Source organism: Lutra lutra, chromosome 15 (assembly GCF_902655055.1).
Source record: "Lutra lutra chromosome 15, mLutLut1.2, whole genome shotgun sequence".
NCBI classification, from domain to species: Eukaryota; Metazoa; Chordata; class Mammalia; order Carnivora; family Mustelidae; genus Lutra; species Lutra lutra.
The window spans coordinates 20,870,047-20,892,265 of record NC_062292.1 but is presented as its reverse complement, the minus strand read 5'-3'; the positions used below and the strand labels follow the sequence as shown (position 1 = coordinate 20,892,265).

Below are 22,219 nucleotides of genomic sequence, written 5' to 3'. Positions count from 1 at the left end.
AAAATGAGATGGATAGCTAAATCACAAGCATGGATACAGAAGCAGTCTAACAAGCTTGAAAACAGAAACAAACAAAAAAACACCAATAACTGGGCAAGGTGCTTTGTGTACCGATCTGACTTACTTATCAAAACAATGGTTACGGAAAACGATCATCACGGTAGTTAACATTTTCGTCATTTTATAGTTGAGAAAACCAATGAAACTGAAGTTCAAAGCTCTATGGTTATAAGCTAGTAAGTACCAGAACTAGAACTAAGATGTGATGCACATTCTACCGCACTGCCCCCCTCTCTACCTGTATATGAAAGAAATATGAGAAATGACTTGCACTTCTAAGATAGTATCATTATTACTTGTTTACTGCCAGTACAAGCAAATCATAGTCTACTGCTTAGGAAACATGCTCAAGAACCTGTAATTTTTTTTTTTTTTTAAAACAACAAAAACACAAAATACTGTTTATGAAATCTATCATTTCAAAATTAAGTGGGGATCATTAACATATCAAATGACAAAACTATGATCCAAAAAGATATAAAAAGATATAGTGAAATATGAGTCTTAAAAATGTGAAATAAGGGGCACCTGGGTGGCTCAGCCTCTGCCTTTGGCTCAGGTCATGATCTCAGGACCCTAGTATCGAGCCCTGCATCAGGCTCTCTGCTCTGCGGGGAGCCTGCTTTCCACCCCCCCAACTCTCTGCCTGCCTCTCTGCCTACTTGTGATCTCTCTCTGTCTGTCAAATAAATAAATAAAATCTTAACAAAAAGTGAAATAAGCCATTCACGATTCCATGTATATGAGGTATTTAAAGTAGTCAAATTCATCAAAACAGAAAGTAGAATGGTGGTCACCAAGAGATGATGAAATGAGTTGTTTAATGGGTACAGAATTTCAGTTTTATAAGATAAAAAATTTCTGGAACTTGGTTATACATTAATGTGAATGTATTTATAATACTGAACTGTACTCTTAGAAATGGGTGAGATGGTAAATTTTACATTATATCTTTTTTATCACAATTTAAAATACATATATATGATATGAACAGGTCAAAATTAAGAAACAGAAAAATACAACAGTGAAAATATAAAGACCACACTTAAATTATTTCCTAAAATCTACAACTAAAGCAAAAGCAAAGTTGTTTCAGTTGATTATAAAGTAATCTAACAGGGTTACTTGTCTTAATGTATTTATTTTTATCCCAAACTTCTTTCCAAAAAAGGGTGAGGTTGACAGACCTGGGTCAATTTATTTCAGTCATCATTCTTAAAATAATGTTCATAATAGAGATGAATAGCTTATTATATCTTGCATTTATCAAATCATATGTATAATACTCCATACCATTCTAGAGGTAGCATTTCAAGACCTACACCATCAAACTTAAATGTCATTTGAGGAACAATAACAGTAATTAGGAATGTCAATATTTAGCGTCTATCCTTGCCCGGCAGGGAGCCTGCTTCTCCTCTGCCTGCTGCTTCCCCTGCTTGTACACACTCTCTCTCTCTGACAAATAAATACATAAAATCTTAAAAAAAAAAAAATTAGCTTTTACTGTTTAAAGAACTAGTAGAAAGAAGCAGAATCTGAAATAAGAATCCAACATAAATATTTTGACAAAGACAGATCAAGATTGCTACACATAAGAAACTAATTTTAATTCAATATAATAGAACTTAAAAAAATTCATACATTCAGAAATAGTCACTGAGCAGCTATCTGAAGCCAAGCATTGTTCTATGCACTGCAATTATAACAATCAGAAATACTGACAGTCTCTCTGCCCTCTAAGGGCTTATATTGTTCTATGTAGCAGGTAACACATACATGTCAGAGAATAAGTTCTATGGAGAAAAATGAAGAAGGGAGGGTAAGATGGTTGGGGTCCTGAGGTAGAAGATGGGAACTTAGCAGACATCTGAAGAAAGAGTGTGCCATGTGGATTATCTGGAGGAAGGTTCCTTAAAGAGAGAATAAGAAGTATAAACGGCCTTGAGACAAAACCACGCTTCGGAAATCTGAAGATCAGCAAGGAAACTGTAATAAAGTTGTGAACAAACGAAAGGAGCTTCTATCACATACGCCCACCATTAGAAATGTTCAAGCAAAATCAAAGGACTATCTATAAAAAATTTTGCAAAGGGGACTCTTTGTCCTGCTTAAAATGGTATCTAAAATGAGCACCACTAAAGTCCCTCAAACTCTTAGAAATGCATAACTCTTTCAAAATAAATACATTCAACACTTAATACTTTATTTTACTTTGCTCAATAGAGTTGTAGGTCAGTTTAATATAGTTACAATGTAGCACATCTTCAAAACCACTTCCGAACCTTAAAAATAGCAATGCCTGGGACTCAATCAAAGATTCTGATTTGTTTGGTTTGGGATGATACTGGAGGTCCTAAAATTTTAAAACATTCTGTGATTCTGATGTTCAGCCAAGGTGAGAAACACTAAACTGGGATGGGGCTTTACTGGCATCTCTTACTTTGGAAAACGATCACTCTCACTGAGGCCTGAATATAATAGGAAGTATCAGAAAGGAAACTACAATGAGGGTAAGAAAGTGGCCAGATTATGCAGGGTGCTGAAAGCCATCATTAAGGTCATTTAACCTGAAAGTGAAGAGAAGATAGATATAAGAGGCTTCAAAGTAAAGGAGAACCATGATCTGACTTTCAATTTAACAGAATCACTCTCGCTGATGTGCTGAGAATAGACTTTGTAAGGAAAAGCATGGAAAATAAAAAGACCAATTAGGAGGCTATTTCAATACTTCAAATGAAAGATGGTGGTGGCCTAGACCAATGTGGATATATTATGGAAAAAGTTAAATATATATTTATTCACAGATTGGGATATACAATGTGAGAAAAAAGAAAAATGTTAAGGGTGACTCCAAAGTTTTTGGCTAAAGCAAGTGGAATGACAGTTGCGATCAACTGAAATGAACAAGAATGAAGAGGAGTAGGGAGTAAGAATAAAAAGTTCAGTATTGGACATGTTAAATTTGAGTTAAGGAATAAGCTAATTTATACAAAAGGAACCAGGAGAATATTATCTCCTGAAAGCCAAGTGAAGAAAACCATTCAAAGAGAAATTAAGTGTCAAATGCTGCTGAGGAAGACAGGAAAATGAGGTCTGAGAATCAGTAATTAAAATTTGCAATTTGGAGGTCAATGGAAAATTTGATAAAGTGATATGGAGGTAGGGGAGGGGAAAAAAGCCTGAATACAGGGGGTTCAAAACAGAATGGGAGAAGAACTGGAGATAGTGAGCACAAGTTTTCAAGCAGTTTTGCTATAGAAATAAAAAAAAAAGAGGGCGCCTGGGTGGCTCAGTGGGTTAAGCCGCTGCCTTTGGCTCAGGTCATGATCTCAGGGTCCTGGGATCGAGTCCCACATCGGGCTCTCTGCTCAGCAAGAAGCCTGCTTCCCTCTCTCTCTCTCTCTGCCTGCCTCTCCGTCTACTTATGATCTCTCTCTGTCAAATAAATAAATAAAATCTTTAAAAAAAAAAAAAAAAAAAAAGAAATGGTAATTGGAGGGAGAAGTGGGTACAACAGAGAATAGTATTGTAAACCAAAAACCCTATTAACGCCTGTAGGTATATATTATGAGTGCATGGAAAGGAAATCATGCAGAACTTCTATTTATTGTGACGTTGTATCTTTTTCAAAGTGGAGGCTGCTAAGTAAATTCAATACTTGAATAAAAGTATTCAGAAAAACGGCCACCATCACTGGCCTTCTTTCCCATGTACCTGTTCATGGCCTGTATCTTCAGTCCTTCCTCGATGCTGTGACTGAGTGCTTGCTGATTATTGTGCTTGTTGATCCTGGCTAATACTCTCTCTTGATGAGCTTCATACTCATCACGACTTGGATAAATTTTGCTGATAAGCGCATCAAAGTTTGGGTCTGGCCTTAGTGATCTTTTAGAAACTAGCTTTTTCCGACAGGTAGGACATTCTTTATTGCTAAATAAAAAGAGGGGAAAGAAAATGTAAGCAATGTCAGTATCTTTGAGCTAAGGACAAAAACATCCAACTTCTGGATAGTTATCTCTATTCTAATACCTTTACTCAGTCACAGAAATTTAAACTGATTAATCTGAATTTGAGAATCTGATTGGAGAGTAAGCAAGATTTTGGGAACTTCAGGCAGTATTTGCCAATAGGCAAATATTCTATTACTTTCCAATGATAATTCAAATGTAATCATTTTAGAAATAAAAATCTATTCCTTGCTAATATAAATTTTCCTTGACATCCATGCCCTACAAGGAAAATTTAATCACTAGTACATATTAATTTATTCTTTTATTAAAATAGCATTCATGAAGATACTTTTTATATAATTTAGAAGTGGAAGAACCATTGTTTCATGCTTTGTAATTTCCTCAAAACAAATACTCATGCTATAAAGCTTTTTGCTTTTTAAACTGTATAAAACCAACTGTTTCAAAACAAAGATTCTCCAGTAATTAAAACTTAGATTTAGAAAAATTTCCAATTCTCAAATGAATACTTAGAGCGTATTTCTCAAAACCCATATAAGCACCATATTGGTATAATTAAATACCTAGTATAACTCATTTCAACATACCCACTTCTGAGGGCTGTGATAATGCAGTCTGCACAAAAACGATGTAAACACTCCTTTGTCGTCATGGTGTTCTTCAACATATCCAAACAAATTGGACACATTAATTCACTGTGTAGACTTCGAGGTGAAACCACAATTTCCAAGCCATCCGTTATTGCCTCCTATAGAAGAGTCACTTTAAAATTAAATGCTACCTATTTTTTTTTATTATGGAGAAGTTCAAACATAACGGAAGTACTGAAAATGACAAAAATCAACTATGTACCCATCACCCAGCCACCACCACTATCAACTCAGTTTTATCATAATCTTCCCCAACACCCCAGCCCCACCAATTATCTTATTTTAACTCTAAAAAATAACATAATAATGTGTTGAAAAGCCAAGTAACATAATAAAACACTGAATTTAGAATCAGATGCCTTACGTTCTAGTTCCAGCCATATTAACATGACTCTAAATAATAATTTAACATTGTCTTCTTACCTTCAAAATGAGGAAGGTAAAGCTAAATAAACTTTAATTCTTCTATCTCCACAAATTCTACCATTTTGATAACAAACTATATATTTCATGCCATCCATTTAAATATTTTAAGATTCCAATACAAGTATTTCTAATTTACACACAGTTTAACAGGGTTTCATTTCGAAAGCACTTCTTGAATCTTAAGTCTTGATCCACAGAAGCAGTTTTATACAAAGTGGTCAGGTTCTCAGGCTAACCTACAAACTAATTTAATCCACAGTACCAGTATTAGTATTTCTAAGTGTGATGTGTAAAAATGTTTCAGTGCAAAAATGCATTTGGAGTTCCAGCGTAGAATTCCAGCACATCTCCCCGCGGCAGAGGGACTCCTGCTTTCTTCACCATTACCCACCTTTCCCACAAGGTGGCGCTGAGCACAAATTATCTAGCTCTAAAGTTACCAATCCTGGCTCCTGTGGATTGAGGAAAGATGTCTAATAGGTGGCTCCTGAAGAGGAAGGTGCAGGTAGAAATAAAAGGCTTCCCATATGTTACTGAGACTTCCTATTTTCACTGGCTCTCCACACTTGTGTTTCCTCTACAGGGAAAGACACAGAAACTATTGTCCATTAAGATACTGCCCATGAAGGACTCAAGTAAAATATCTTTACATTTACAGTAACTACCACTATTTTTGAATGTCTTATTATGTCTCAACCTCTCTATAGAAAGCACTTTCAGTGTTTTTACCTAATTCAATACACACAAACTTTTGATTCAGGAATTAAAACCTCCATTTCACAAATGAGGAAATTATCAGAGTATGACGACGACTCAGCTAGTAACCAAGTCTGTCCTTTTCCTCTTTAAAACTTGCCTAGCAAAATCCCAGCCCAGGATAAATTTGACCATCCATGTTCTTGATCTATGTACCTGCGCAGGTGTCTAGCACTGTGGTAGAAAAAAGGGGGGAATCAGCCAGACTGGTACCACTCAAAATTTCACAAGTTTCAAACTGGCATTCAACACCCTCAGCAATAAGTTTCTCTTGTAACAAACTTGTTTTTTCTATGCTATTTCACACCTTTTCTTCTATCTGCAGAACTTCCTATATCTGAACATTCAAAAGTTTACCCTACCTCAAATTTCACTGTTGAGTTCTCTCATTTTCTGACCTTTTTTTATAAATCATCTTTTTTCTTGCTACAAAGAGAAAATATGCCTCTTCCTATCAAAAGTACCTTCCTTCCTCCCTTTTCAAGTATATCCTTTCGATTACTTTATTTGCTCTCAGGCTTCAACAATCTCTGGACTCTCCACTAGATCAGCCTAGAGTAGTATCTGCATGGGGCTGCTGTCTAGTGAAATCTGACCAATACACCTGAAAGCCAAGCGGGCCACGGGGATGTCCTTGGTGCACCTCTTATCTCCCATCTTATAAACAAAGTTTTAAAACTTCCCAATTCCATGTTTCCCTCCAGTTTCTACTCCCATTTCTCTGCTTCTCTACAGAATGAAACTTCTCTGAAAAATTACCTACACATTTTCATTTTTCCCCCTTCAACACAGCACAATCTATTCAAGTGAATTTACTCCTGCCAAGGTCATGAAGTACAGACTGCCACATACAACATGCACTTCTGTAATCCTCACCTTACTTATCCTCTCAGAAGTGTTGAACACAGTAACTACACCCTCCCTCTTTAAGACGCCTCATCTTAGATTTTGATCCTCTCTCCATCTCCTATTTTTCTTTACTTTGCCTATTCCTTCTCAGAGGTCTCCTCTGCCAGCTCCTTTTCCATTTTTTCCTTTATTTCTAAATGTTGAAGCTACTCGGATGAAATTCTGGGCCCCTCTGCTTATCTCTCTCTCCAGGTGATCTTATCCTATTTTCATTGCTTAAAATAGCTGACACCCCCCCCCCAAAATTTTATATTTAGTACAGACCCCTAGGTTAACATTTCTGCCTGCCTAACAGGCATCTCAAAATGAGTTCAGTTTAAGCATGTTTATCTCCTTCAAACTTGCTCCTCCCCCAGTCTTTCCCATCTTTACCTTCTTAATCTCTCTAGTGCCCCCTCCCATTGTTATTTATTATAGCACTGAGGACTTTCCCCCTTTACACTTCGCAAATGTGTACTTCTGTAGATTTATCCATTTAATGTCTCTAAATTCCATAAGCTGGTGCCGCATCTATTTTATTCACTTCACCTAGTGCCTAGTGTAAGACCTGGTATAAAGTATACACGGACATTATTTGTTGAATCAATGAATGAAGTGTAAACCAAACATACACAAGACTACGTATATATAAGTTCATTATTACAATTTTGTTCTTTCAAGCTTTCATCTTCTAAAAATGTATCCCGGTTTCCGCATGTGTCATATTTCCCCCAAATTTATCTTAGTCTTCATTACCTGAGGTGTTCGTTGTAATTCATATAAACTGAGTTCCCATGTTTTGCTTAATGGTTGAGTTCCGTTTGTCTGCACAGCCTGAGACATTGCTAAGAATAAAAAGAAAAGAAAAATAATTTCAGCATCCGGAAGGAAAGTAAATCTCAAAACTGATTTTTTAGAACTGTGAACCCTAAAACTAATCAAATGACACCCCAGCTCCTCAAAAACTCAAAGTGCAAGAATGTTTTCATTTATAAATATGAGCTACCTGCGCGCAAGAGACCATCGCTAATCTCTGAATGCCTCACGGGTAGCACAAAGAAAGACCTAAAATTATTACCGAATGTACGGAAATCAAGTCTTAATCCTAAACAATAAATACGCTTCTAAAATTCATGGTCCTGGAACTTAGAACTATCCCAGGAAAACTTAAGACTCTCCAGTATGGTAAATTCTTGCCAGAGATAACAAAATCTACTTCATAGTACTTGAAACTCCTGACCATTCTGCCTCTACTTTCACAGCTCCACTCATGAAAAAAATCCCCTACTTGATATAGTAAGTCAGTTTATAATGTACAGAAAGCTCTTCCGAATGCTGAACCCAAAACTGCTACCTATTCATCCCACAGCTGCCCTCTGGAGGCACACTGATTATGACTAATAATTTTTCTGTATGACAGCCTTTCAAATATTTGGGTACTGTTATGTGTCCCACCTGATTTTTTCTTTCCTTTTGGCCAAACATACTAGTTCTGCCTATGGCTCACCACCTAATGTGATTTCAAGGTCTCCTCACCACCCTGATATTAATTCTGCCTCTCCCCTCAAGTTATGAATAAACTGAACAATGTTAAGGCCAATTTCTATGCTTGTCTTTGAATAGGGGAATAGGATCTAGGATACATGAGAAGAAGATGGTCTTAGAAAACTAACTCTTGGGACACCTGGGTGGCTCAGTCATTAAGCGTCTGCCATCAGCTCAGGTCAAGATCCCAGGGTCCTGGGATCCAGCCCCACATCAGGCTCCCTGCTCAGCGGAAAGCCTGCTTCTCCCTCTCCCACTCCTCCTGCTTGTGTTCCCTCTCTCGCTGTGTCTCTCTCTGTCACATAAATAAATAAAACCTTAAAAAAAGAAAAAGAAAAAGAACTCACACAATCAGCAATTAGCGCAACTTTGCTTTGAGAACTAAAAGCACGTCCCTGAAACTTAACCTCTATTCTAGCCCCCTCTAAAATTCTATATACCTTGCCTCTTCTTTTAACAAAAGCCACATTCCATATGAAGTTTCTCCCTTGCCCAAGCACAAAATTTGAAATAAATATAATGAAACTTTTCAAATGAGCAAGTTGTGAATTTTTTTTTTTTTTTTTTTTTTAAACAATTTCAAGACTGGGGTGCCTGGGTTGCTTAGTCGGCTAAGCCTCTGCCTTCAGCTCAGGTCATTATCAGAGGTCCGGGGACTGAGGCCTGCATCGGGTTCCCTGCTCAGCAGAGAGCGTGTTCTCCCTCTGCCCCTCCTCCTGCTCATGCTCTCTCAAATATATTTTTAAAATCCTTAAAAAAAGAAGTTTTACAATTTCAAGGCCATCCACTGAGTGTACCTTGAGTATTCTCAGTCGTTTTGCTTATCAGAACTAGTGGACTCCCAAACAAGCAAAAATTCCTTGAGCTTTCTGTGCTTCCTGGTAGATACATGTGCCATTATTTCTGCCATAAATCCTACCACAACATAATGAATCTCTCAGAGAACTAAAATTACTCAGGTGGAATTTCTAATAATTTCAAATCCTAATCCCATGTCCCAACCTTTAACTGTTAACCTAAGGTCCACTATAAACAGAATAGTCCTTTCTTCTGTCTCCAGAAAGCTCCCCCAGCAAATTAACGGGAACCATAAAATAAAAGCCTTCTGCTGAAGGCTCACTTCTAGAGATATCAGCTCTCCTGCACATAACCAAATTATATCTGATTTAGATATTTGTATTCCTGTGGCAACAAGATTCAGGAAATAATTCACAAGTTAGTTGTAGATGCAGATTTTCCTGTATTTGGCAAAACTAGGATTTCTGTGGCTTTGATAAGTTTTCCAGTCTTTTCTGTTTGTGTCTATATTACAATCATATGTTTCCTGGTATCTGGAGTCTTAACTGCTATTGCATGGATGTTACCTTACCAAACAATACAGCAGGTTATCCTGAGACCCAAAAAATGGATACAATCTTGCTGACTATCAAAACCACAATCTCTATTGAGAACATAGCAGCAATGTAGATCTCAATAATATCTAGTGGCCTCTCCTGTGACCTGGCCAAGGAGGGTCAATGGAAACTAAGATTTAAAAATTCCATTTTTTTTTTTTGTCTCAAGACATAATTAACACACACAGAAGAAGTATATACATAAATATACATAATACATGGCCTAAAGGCCATGCTCTATCTGTGTAAAAGGAAGCTCAGATTTCTACTTTTGGCAGTCACTAAACAGAAAAGCTTTCAAGAACTAGATCCTCTTTATGCCAATATAGTGTCATTTAAATTTAATCTAAACTCTACCCTTCCCCAAAATCACTTAAAACCTTTCTTCTACTTTCACTTGGTTAGAAGCTGCATTTCTGCTTGTCTAAGCCAAGAATGTGAAACACATACAGCTTCTGTTTTTCGTAAGAGAATGAACTCTCATTTTAATGAACAGTATTTGGGAGTTATCTATGTACAGATATTACTAATATATAGACAGAGAAAACAAGAATGGGTCACCTAGGAATAACTATAACCTGAAAGGACGGAGAGAAGACATGAAGCCGGCAAAGATGAGAAATGAGGTCAGAAAAAGTAATCTTAGAAATTCTTTGCAGCAACAGGAATGTGCTTCCTGGAGGACCACTTCCTGATGATCTTTGGCAGTACAACAGAAAAAGATCTAGGTCTACCTGGCCTAATACCCAACTTATAACACCTCAATTATACTTGAATAAGAGATATCCAACAAACTGCACAAACTAGGCTCTCACTTTTGTGGAGAGAATATACAAATAAAAAGTGAGCATTAGTCTGGACAAGATAACTTGGCAGAAATAGAAAATAAATCTGATAAAAAACTTAGTTACAGGCAGATTTTGAAAGCTTGCAGCTTCAATAACCAAAGCTGAAGAAATAGCAATACGATATTCACGATATTCTTTTAGTGACTGAAAATACCTGGCACTTTCATGCTGACTTATGTGTCTTCACATGTATGGCAGATCACGCAATCCTTCTGCAAGGGGCTCAAAGTTATCTCAGAAGCTTTTTCAAGACAGCACCCCCAAGAAGTGACTACCCAGAATGAGGAGAATATGCAAAAAGAGATGAGAAATTCTTACGTGTTATACATAGCAAGATTTAATAAGTTTATCTTTTTTCAAAGATTTGAGAGAGATTCAGAGAGCACACGTGTGTTGGGGGCAGGGAGCAGAGGGAGGGAGAGGGACAAGCAGAACCCACACTGAGCGCAAAGCTGGCCACGGGCAATCCCATGACTTGGAGCTCACGACCTGAAATGAAACCAAGAGTCAGACACCCAACCAACTAGGCCACCCAGGCACCCCTAGTTTATCTTTATTAGAACAAGAAAAAGGTTAGACTTCTGGTTTCCAGTTCCACATGTTAGTCACCACTTTGTCCTAACAAGTAAAAAACTGTAGAGGCTAAAAAATCAAAAACTCTTCTTGAGTCCATAAGCAAGGGGACAACCCAAGAAAACCACTGCCCCTAAGACAAGAAAGACAAAATACAGGGAATCTCAGCTTACCAGAGCAATTCAGGAGTGGAAACTCCAACAGGAATTAGTGTCAGGTAGAGAAGTCTGAAGTGCAATAAAAAAAAAATTGCTGGGCACCTATGTGGCTCAGTGGGTTGAGCATCTAACTCTTGATTTTGGTTCAGGTCATGATATCAGAGTCATGAAAGAAGTCCCACGTTGGGCTCCATGCACTGTGCGGTGAAGTCGACTTGGGATCCTCTCTCTCTCCCTCTACCCCTCCTGCTTTTTCTCTAAGTAAATAAATAAGATCTTTAAAAAATTGCTAGAGGCTCAGGGCAAAGAAGTCTGATAGTTAAAAACTTCAGGAGGACTCAGTCATAGGAGAACCCCCAAAATACTATGACATTTACCTCCAGAAGCTTGACCAGATTCCCACAGGAAATAATAGGAAAAATCCCCCTTATGCTTGCCAGAGCAGTATGTTCTTCTTAACAAGGCCTACCCTTAGGAAAAACTAGTTAATCAGAACCAAACATGCTGGGATATTATCAGAACCTAACTGACCTAGGAAAGGGCAATACCCAACTCCACCCTATTCTAGCCATCCTGTCCCACCTAAGGGGGGAGGAAAACAAAAGAACCACTAATGAAGCTCACAGTCCATAGTATTAGTCTCACTAAAAGACTGAGACCTAATTATAAGACTATAGAGCCCTACCTCTCCCCTTACATCTCACTACCACATAACTAAAGGCCTATTTACAGCAGCTCCTTGTACCCAGTACATCATGTCTGGTCATCTAGAAAAAAATGACAAGGCATACTAACGGCAAAAACACAATCTGAAGACACAAAGCAAGCATCAGATCTTCAAATTGGGGTACGCATGTATATTTCTGACCTAGACAAAAGCTTTCCAGTGAGTTATCCAGGGCTAGGACAGTTTTCCAATAATTTAATTTACAGGTTCTCAATTTTCCTGAAGTCTTTCTATCCAAAGGACCTAAGAATAGGCCTATGTATCTGAGTGGGTCCCTCTCCTTCCCTAATCCTTTCATAAGTTTAGAAATCGTTCATTCACTCACTCAAATACTAATTTATCTACTACGCACCATGCACTGTACAAGGTGCTAGAAATACCAACAATTAACAGAACAAACATGCATACAACAAACTAGTAATTCTTGAGTACCATATAAAAGATACAAAAAGGGGCTCTGGGTTAAATAATCAATAGGAGAAAGGGAACTATTTAAGGCAGGGGAATCAAGGGACGCCTGGGTGCCTCAGTTAACAACCTCTGCCTTTGGCTCAGGTCATGATCCCAGAGACCTGGAATCAAGCCCCACATCTCCCCACATCAGGCTCCCTGCTCACTGGGGAGCCTGCTACTCCTTCTCCTCCCCACTCGTGTGCTCTCTCTCACTCTCTCTCTCTCTTTCAAATAAATAAATAAAAATCTTATTTAAAAAAAAAAAAAAAGCTTTTGCACAGCAAAAGAAAACAGTCAACAAAACCAAAAGACAACCAACAGGATGGGAGAAGATATTTGCAAATGTCTTACCAGATAAACGGCTAGTATCCAAAATCTATGAAGAACTTACCAAACTCAATACCCAAAGCACAAATAATCCAATCAAGAAATGGGCAGAGAGGGGCACCTGGGTGGCTCAGTGGGTTGAAGCCTCTGCCTTCGGCTCAGGTCATGATCTCAGGGTCCTGGGATCGAGCCCCGCATCGGGCTCTCTGCTCAGTGGAGAGCCTGCTTCCTCCTCTCTCTCTCTCTCTCTGCCTGCCTCTCTGCCTACATGTGATCTCTGTCTGTCAAATAAATAAATAAAATCTTAAAAAAAAAAAAAAGAAATGGGCAGAGAGGGGTGTCTGGGTGGCTCAGTGGGTTAAAGCCTCTGCCTTCAGCTCAGGTCATGATCCCAGGATCCTGGGATCAAGCCCCGCATCGGGCTCTCTCAGCAGGGAGCCTGCTTCCCTTCCTCTCGCTCTTCCTGCCCTTCTGCCTACTTGTGATCTCTGTCACATAAATTTTAAAAATCTTTAAAGAAAAAAAAAAAGAAATGGGCAGAGGACATGAACAGACATTTCTCCAAAAATACAGAGATGGCCAAAAGACACATGAAAAAACGCTCAACATTACTTGGCATCAGGGAAATACAAATCAAAACCACAATGCGCTACCACCTTCACACCAGTGAGAATGGCTAAAATTAGCAAGTCAGGAAACAGATGCTGGCAAGGATAGAGAAAATGGAACCCTCCTACACTGCTGGTGGGAATGCAAGCTGGTGTAGCCATTCTGGAAAACAGTATGGAGCTTCCTCAAAAAGTTAAAAATGGAGCTTCCTCAAAAAGTTAAAAATAGAGCTGCCCTATGACCCAGCAAATGCACTACTAGGTATCTACCCCAAAGATACAAATGTAGTGATCCGAAGGGGCACCTGCACCCCAATGTTTATAGCAGCAATGTCCACAATAGCCAAACTATGGAAAGAGCCTAGATATGAATGGATAAAGATGGGGTGGGGTGTGTGGGTGTGTGTGTGTGTGTGCAATGGAATACTACTCAGCCACCAAAAAATGAAGTCTTGCCATTTGTAATGACATGGATGGAACCAGAGGGTATAATGCTAAGCAGAATAAGGCAATCAGAGAAAGACAATTATCACATAATCTCACTATATGTGGAATTTAAGAAACAAAACAGAGGATCACAGGAGAAGAGAGGAAAAAAATAAAACAAGATGAAATCAGAGAGGGAGACAAACCATAAGAGACTCTTAATCGTAAGAAACAAACTGAGGACTGAGAGGGGATGGCGGGGAGGGTTGGGGCAACTGGTTGATGGACATCAAGGAGGACATGTGATGTAATGAGCACTGGGTGTTACATAAGACTGATAAATCACTGACATCTACCTCTGAAACTAATAATACATTATATGTTAATTTAAATTTTTTTAAATGAGAAAAAATATGATTTACTCCCAAAAAAAAGTATTAATAGTAGACAGACACATTAGCCCAGAACTTCAATACATATATATACATACTTATACATATATATGCATATACATATATATTTTTTTTAAATACACAGGTACTTTAAACTCTGAAATAATCTCATTTATCTTTTTTAAAAATTCAATAAAATTAATGGTTATGAATCAAAAAACTGTATCTGACAAATAGATGCCAATGAAAGAAAATATACCAAAAGAACTGTCTCTGCTCTTTCGCCAAATCAAAACTAACACTGTACTGTATTGGCTGAATCTTCACCTCTCAAAGCAGCCTGAATCCGTCAAAAGTTCTGACCTTGTAATGCTTCTCTCAGGAAATCTATCCAACAAAAATTCTCATATAGGTATGCAATAAACATATACGCAAGAATGGTGATCACAGCACTGTTTGTGATAGCAAAAAAAATCGTAAAAGTCTGCATGTGTCTGTCAACAGGAATATGGCTACACTGGATACAGACAAAGCTATACGTGCTGACACAGAATTCAACATACAGGGGCACCTGGGTGGCTGCTCAGTGGTTTAAAGCCTCTGCCTTCAGCTCAGGTCATGATCCCAGGGTCCTGGGATCGAGCCCCGCATCAGGCTCTTTGCTCAGCGGGGAGCCTGCTTCCTCCTCTCTCTCTGCCTACTTGTGATCTCTGTCTGTCAAATAAATAAAATCTTAAAAAAAAAAAAAAGAATTCAACATACATATACAACATACATTAACTTTTTAAAAAGCACATTGCGGGACACCTGGGTGGCTCGGTGGGTTAAGCCTCTGCCTTCAGCTCAGGTCATGATCTCGGGGTCCTGGGATCGAGCCCCGCATCGGGCTCTCTGCTCAGCAGGGAGCCTGCTTCCCTCCCTTTCTCTCTCTGCCTGCCTCTCTGCCTACTTGTGATCTCTCTCTGTGTGTCAAATAAATAAAATCTTTAAAAATAAATAAATAAATAAATAAATAAATAAAATAAAAAGCACATTGCAAGGGCGCCTGAGTGGCCCAGTGGGTTAAAGCCTCTGCCTTCGGCTCAGGTCATGATCTCAGGGTCCTGGGATCAGGCCCTGCATCGGGCTCTCTGCTCAGCGGGGAGCCTGCTTCCCCCCTCCCTCTCTGCCTGTCTCTCTATTTGTGATCTCTGTCAAATTAAAAAAAAAAAAAATCTTAAAAAAAAAAAAAAAAGCACGTTGCAGGGCAAAATACATGGAACATGACCCGATTTTAGCAATACCAGAAAAAAAAAAAAAAATCCAAACACCTAAATGTACATTTGTGATTTTGAGTTCTGTTCACTAGGTTTCACCCATATTTGCCATCCTTCTATCTATCTTGCCAAGCTCATTCTCATTTTAGAATTTTTTTACTCGTACATCCTTTCCATCTGGAACTGAATGCTTTGGTCCCACCCCTCCCCCTAAGATTTTGCCATTGCTACCTCCTTCATGTGTTCTAACAAAATTCTATCTTTGCCATTTGCTCATGTCTCCTCTCTTTTCCTTTTTCATCACAGCACTTTTATAGTCTCTAAGCCCCTTGAATGCAGAATATTTATCTTATTCACCACAATATCCCCAGAACCCTGCACTGTGCTTGGCATATAGGACTTAATAAATATTTGCTGTAGAACTCAGCAGTGATCATTCAATAAAGGAGCTAAAATTAGACAATCTTAACATTTCATATTTTCATAACCAAACACACATACTTCAAAATAACATGGTAAAAAAGACAAAGGGAAAATCTATCAGTTCGTCTATTTTCTATGTATAGAGAAAGTATCTTTATGTATCTACATCGTTAGAGCTACCAGAGCATACAAATCTGTCCTACAAAAGAGAAGTCTTGAAAAATTAAAGATAACTGAATAGATAAGATATTTACCTCTTTAGAAGTATGTGTTTATACTTCAGGGGGTATAAGACTATGGAGACATTCACTGATTGTAAATTCTAACACCTATCTGATCTCCCTACCCCTCCCCACATTCATTTACATTCCAAAGTGTAAGAAACAGGATCTTCCCCTCTGTAACCACGGAGAATTTGTTCATATTGAGAGCAAAGGTCTCCCTCCCTCTTTCAGGAGGGAGCAAACATCTAACAAGCTCCCAGATTCATGTTCTTCGGTTCCTCACCTACCAAATGAACATCCGGGTTTCACTGCATCACTGAACTGGGGCAACAGGGTTATTACTTTAATAATCCATCCCTGCCTGAGAAATTTTGTGTTTACTTTCAGGAAAACAAGAATACAGCTTTTAAAAATTTATCATTCTATTATAAATTTGGCTCCTAAAATTTATCATTGTAATTCAAGCTTTAAGAAAAATAATTTTTTTAGGGGCACCTGGGTGGTTCAGTCATTAAGCATCTGCCTTCGGCTCAGGTCATGATCCCAGGGTCCTGGGATTGAGCCCCACATCAGGCTCCCTGATCGGTGGGAAGCCTGTTTCTCCCTCTCCCACTACCTCTGCTTGTGTTCCCTCTCCCACTGTGTCTCTGTCAAATAAATAAAATCTTAAAAAAAAAAAAAAAAAAGAATAACAATTTTTAAAAAATAAATTTTCAGGACAAGAATACATTAAGTCCCCAGCTTGGAAACTCAAATTTCCATCCTAAGCTTTTCCATTGAAAACATACTATAGAGGGCGCGTGGGTGGCTCAGTGGGTTAAGCTGCTGCCTTCGGCTCAGGTCATGATCCCAGGTCCTGGGTTCGAGCCCCACATCGGGCTTTCTGCTCAGCAGGGAGCCTGCTTCCTCCTCTCTCTCTGCCTGCCTCTCTGCCTACTTGTGATTTCTCTCTGTCAAATAAATAAATAAAATCTTAAAAAAACACAAAAAAAACAAAAAAACATACTATAGAGGTGCCTGGGTGACTCAGGCAGTTAAGCAGCCAATACTCAAATTTGGCCCAGGTCATGATCATTGGCCTCCGAAATCAGCAGGGAGTCTGCTTCTCTCCCTTTACTTCTGCCCCCTCCCTGCTTGCATGCTCGCTCACTCTCCCCCCCTCTCCAAAATAATTAAAATAAAATCTTAAAAAAAAAAACTACTATACTTAGGGGTGCCTGGGTGGCATAGTTAAGTGTCAGACTCTTGGTTTCAGCTCAGGTCACTGGGTGTGGAGCCTGCTTGGGATCCTCCCTCTCCCCCCGCCCCGCCCCCGTCCCATCCTCTCTGTCCCACCCCCAAGCATATACTCTCTCCCTCTAATAAATAAATCTTAAAAAAAAAAAAAAAAGACAAGACATGCACACTATCCTTTAAACTTTTTTTTAAAGATTTTAATTTATTCATTTGAGAGACAGAGACTGGAGAGAGCACAAGCATGGGAAGAGGCAGAAGCAGACTTCCTGCTGAGCTGGGAGCCGGATGTGGCACTTGATCCCAGAACCTGGAGATCATGACCGAAGCTCAAGGCAGACACTTAACTAAGCCACCAAGGCGCCCTAAAAACATATTATACTTAAGTAATGAATTTAATGAACTGTATGAACTACTGAAAAATTTGCATGCTAGGTTCAATCACATTATGGATTAGTCTTCTGAAGACTAGTCTAAGGACCTAACCACTAATCACAACACTGTTCCTACATACATATTCTTTTAATAGTGCCTAGCAAATAGAGGCTTCCTAAAGTGCCATTTTTTTTTAAAGATTTTATTTATTTATTTGACAGAGATCACAAGTAGGCAGAGAGGCAGGCAGAGAGAGAGAGAGAGGAGGAAGCAGGCTCCCCCACTGAGCAGAGAGCCCGACACGGGGCTAAATCCCAGGACCCTGGGAACATGACCTGAGCTAAAGGCAGAGGCTTTAACCCACTGAGCCACCCAGATGCCCCTGCCATTTTTTTTTAAATCCCACCCCTAATCTACAATCCTTTAATTGGTCAAGGTGAATGTAAAAAATCATGGTCAAGTCTATTAGAGATTACATGTGGCAAAGAACAGGTTTCTGAAAAACTGAAAACAATAAAAATAATAAAACATTCAATTCTTTGAGACCCCCAAGACTCTCAACTCCCTTGAATAAGTCATATATTTGCTCCTGAGACCATTCTCTAGCTCCCCTAGAAGGAAAAATGGACAGACTAAATCATAAATTCCTCAAGAATAAGGACAGAGAACTCTGTATTTTAGGTATGTCTTTATTTTATGGTACAACAAACAAAACACCCAGAAAGTACAGTAAATGACTTTTTTGAACGGAATCAGCTTGCATATGCATCATAATACCGGCTGCTACTGGTTATGGACCTATATTCAAATTTTTCAAGGTCTTTTTTTTTTTTTTTTTTTTAAATCTGCAAAGTGACAGAAATGTTCAGGGTCATTGGCAAAGTTGAATGAGATGTTCATATAAAGTGCCTGGCATATTTCATAAATGATGGTCATAAAACAAAGAGGGCATGATTTCCTTGATTTATTTCAATAAATTAAGAATTCTTATTTCTCAGCCCCCGGCCACCCAAAATATAAAAGATCAGGGAGAAAAACTACTTAGCCACTCCCTAATGTACTAAAAATATTACATTAATCACTTTTTAAAAAGATTAAATTACTTCAGAAAAAAACATAAAAATGTTTGGTTATGTGCTTCATGTGATTAAAAAAAAAAAAATCAAACAGCAGGACAATTAATCCAAGACTACTCTTTAAGGCCTTTTCAGTAACAAAAAATTGCCAGAAAGAGATTTGTCAGTTGCCTACTGCTAGTAAACTGTATGGGCTGAATATTAAGTGTAGCTCCTGGAAGCTTACAAGAAAAAGAGAAATACTAAATAGAGACATTGCTGGCCCAGACTTTATTAGAAACTTGCAGAATCTTTAAAAAAGGGACATAAAGTAACATAAAGAAGCTCATCCTGAATCACAGTTTTGCAGAACATTCAAAGACATTCAGATGTCTCTTGGATTATCCCTCCCTCTTCGAACACAATCTTTGAGGGACCAGGTACACCTGAGTCTGATCATTAAGTGTATAGGACGAGGGGTGCCTGGGTGGCTCTGTCAGTTAAGTGTCTGCCTTTCAGCTCAGGTCATGATCTTGGGGTCCTGGGATGATTCCTGCATCGGGCTCCCTGCTCAGTGTGAAGTCTGCTTGTCTCCCTCTCTCTGCCCCACCCCCGCTCATGCTCTCACACTCTCTAATAATAAAATCTTTTAAAAAAAGAAAAAAAAAAAAGATCTTACATGGCCTTTATTTATCATCTGATCAGAGTCCCAACACATCAAAGTCTTAACTGAGACCCTAGTACGTGCTGGGTCACAGTGAACTGGTAACATAATTCTCAGTAAAAGCTTCACGTGTACATTTTCTGTAGTTTACTGAAAGAAAAATTCATATTAAATAGAAACTGTGCAGCCAAAAAGGCTGGCCCTGTGTTGTAAAATTTTAGGAGTCTAAACTGTATTCTTACCAAAGTATAGCTATAACAAAGCAACCACAAGGGAGCTTCCAGACCGGATAATACACTTTACCCAAAAAAGGAGGCTTTAAATATAAATTATTTTGAGCTAAAACTTCAAAGTTCTGTGCCAAAGAATGTTCACCAGTTGCTTTAATCATAAAAACTGCCTGGTGTACAGAATATTTTAAATAGAATTAAAGACTAATATGAGTAAGTTATAAATTACAGCTCCCCCACCAAAGGAGAAAGAGTTTACGTAAATGGAGTTGTTTAGAAAAGTCCATTTGCACTTTGAAAAATGATTGCTGTATCAATTTCCTACAACTCTAACAAATTATCATACTCTCTTACTTCTGGAGGCCCAAAGTCCTAAATCAGTACCACTGGGCCGAAATTAAAGTGCTGGCAGGGCTGTGCTTCTTCCAGAGGTTTTATTGGAAATTCTGTTGTTTCTTCCAGCTGGCATTCCTTCCCTTGTGGCCACATTGCCTCCTCTTCTGTATAAGTAATCTCCCTCTGCCTCACTCAAAAGATACAGAATGACATTTAGAGCCCACCCAGATAATCCGGGATAATCTCTTCATAACAAGACCTTTAATTTAATGACATTTGCAAAGACTTCCTCACATACACAATCCAGCCCCAAACAAAGTAACATTACAGATTGCAAGGATTAGAATGGGGACATTTTGGAAGAGCCCATTTTTCAGCCTACCAAACTTGCCAAAGCAAGCTTAAATATATAACCAATTCCTTGCAGCCAACACTTACGTCTTTATCCTGCACATGATTTCTTTCCTTAGTTTTTCAAATTGTAAAATATATATCAGAAAATACAATAACTTTAAATTAGATTATCCCATCTTCCATTAAGCATTTTTCCTCATTTGAGATTTGCTTCCCTAAGCACTATGAAACAAAACAAAGAAACCCTTTATTTTTAAATAAGAAATATATCTTTTTCTTTCATGGTTATTGTCCTTTCTGAACATAAAGTAAATACACATCATTTCAAATTAGCTCTCTCAATCTTTAGCATTTTTCTTTTCCTCTTTATACAACATGTGAATGAGCAAACTATTTGTTCCTTAATTAAAACACTGCTTGCTTACAGGATACAGGTGTTCAATTTTAGAAACTGTATTCAAGACTAGGCAAACCAGGGAGCAATAATAAATTCTGACTAAGCAATCCAACTGCCATCATAACATTGCCTGCAGTAAGTATCACCTCATAAAAACCACTTGCAGCAGTTTAATCTAAAACTACAGCTGTAAAACAGACATTAATTTTTGTAAGCTTCTAGAGTAAAGACACAAAGGCAGTATTCTTTATTGAAAAAGATACCATTGTACTAAACATCTGGAATACTCATCAAAATTACTTTGGTAACCTAACAGCATCTTTATTTAAAAAGGTAATATAGGGGCGCCTGTGTCACTCAGTGGGTTAAGCCTCTGCCTTTGGCACAGGTCATGGTCTCATGGTCTCAGGGGCCTGGGATTGAGCCCCGCATCAGGCTCTCTGATCAGCGGGGAGCCTGCTTCCCCCTCTCTCTCTGCCTGCCTCTCTGGCTACTTGTGATCTCTCTGTCAAATAAATAAATAAAATCTTTTTTAAATAAATAAATGAAAAATAAAAAGGCAATATAACCAATTCCTAATTGGATTATATTTTTTTACATATTGCAGAGCAGAGCAGGAAACTTTCAAAGATGATTTACCAAATCTTCATTACCCAATCTTAAGTTTTCGAGCACTGGTAACAAGGTTTTTTCTAGTCTTATATAACAGAGTTATTGTTACAGGGAAAATAATTGAAGAATTTTTAAGGCACCAATTAAAATGCAGATCTAGATAATTAGTGTGATCTGTGCCCTCCTACCATACTTATCACCCATCACTATCTCATCTCCTCTAACACTACTTCATTTTCCTGAACCTCCACCGCCCCCCCCACAACAGTTTCTTAATGACCCAATTCAGTCTCTCCTACCAAGGTCTAATATTGGTCAACACCAGTTGAAGTAGCAGCAGCCACCTTGTTTTCCTTCCGCTCCCTCTGCCTATCCATATTAGAAGCTAGCTAACAGACCCATAAAGAAAAACAGCTGAGTTCAGCAATTTAGGAAACATTCACTGAGAACTACCATGTGATAGGAAAAGAGACCCTCCAAGTGCTCATTGACTAGTGGGTCCTGAACATGCTTTCAATACCATTTGGTAAATGCTACAAGAGTACCAAAAACCAAAACGAAACAAACAACAATAGTCAAATGGAAAACCAGAAAGGTTTCCCAGAGAAAGAGATTCTTCCTTGAAAGAAAAGACTTTTTAAGGTCAAATGGAAGTTAACCAAATGAGGAAAGAGAAGCAGTCCAGAAGGATCATCATAATAAGCAAAGGCACAACTCAGTATGGTGTGCTGGGGAACTCTAACTAGATCACTATTAAATGAGAAAAGAAAAAAAAGAGAGAGAGACAGGCAGGGAGTGAAGCTGAAGAATTAAACTGGACCAGATCAGGGAAGCCTAAAAGCCATGCAAAGGTCT

At 38.4% G+C, this 22,219-nt stretch overlaps 1 protein-coding gene across 2 annotated transcripts in view; it reads right to left on the bottom strand.

Moving 5' to 3' along the window:
- RNF2 (ring finger protein 2) overlaps nt 1-22,219 on the bottom strand; it is a 45,601-nt gene that overhangs the window by 5,758 nt on the left and 17,624 nt on the right. For both annotated transcript variants that reach the window (XM_047705251.1, XM_047705253.1), the window contains exons 2-4: nt 7,511-7,599; nt 4,622-4,782; nt 3,778-3,993 (exon numbers count right to left, since the gene is read on the bottom strand). In XM_047705251.1, the coding sequence (XP_047561207.1) occupies nt 3,778-3,993; nt 4,622-4,782; nt 7,511-7,597 (464 nt within the window). In that variant the 5' untranslated portion in view covers nt 7,598-7,599. The remainder of the gene's footprint in view (nt 1-3,777; nt 3,994-4,621; nt 4,783-7,510; nt 7,600-22,219) is intronic.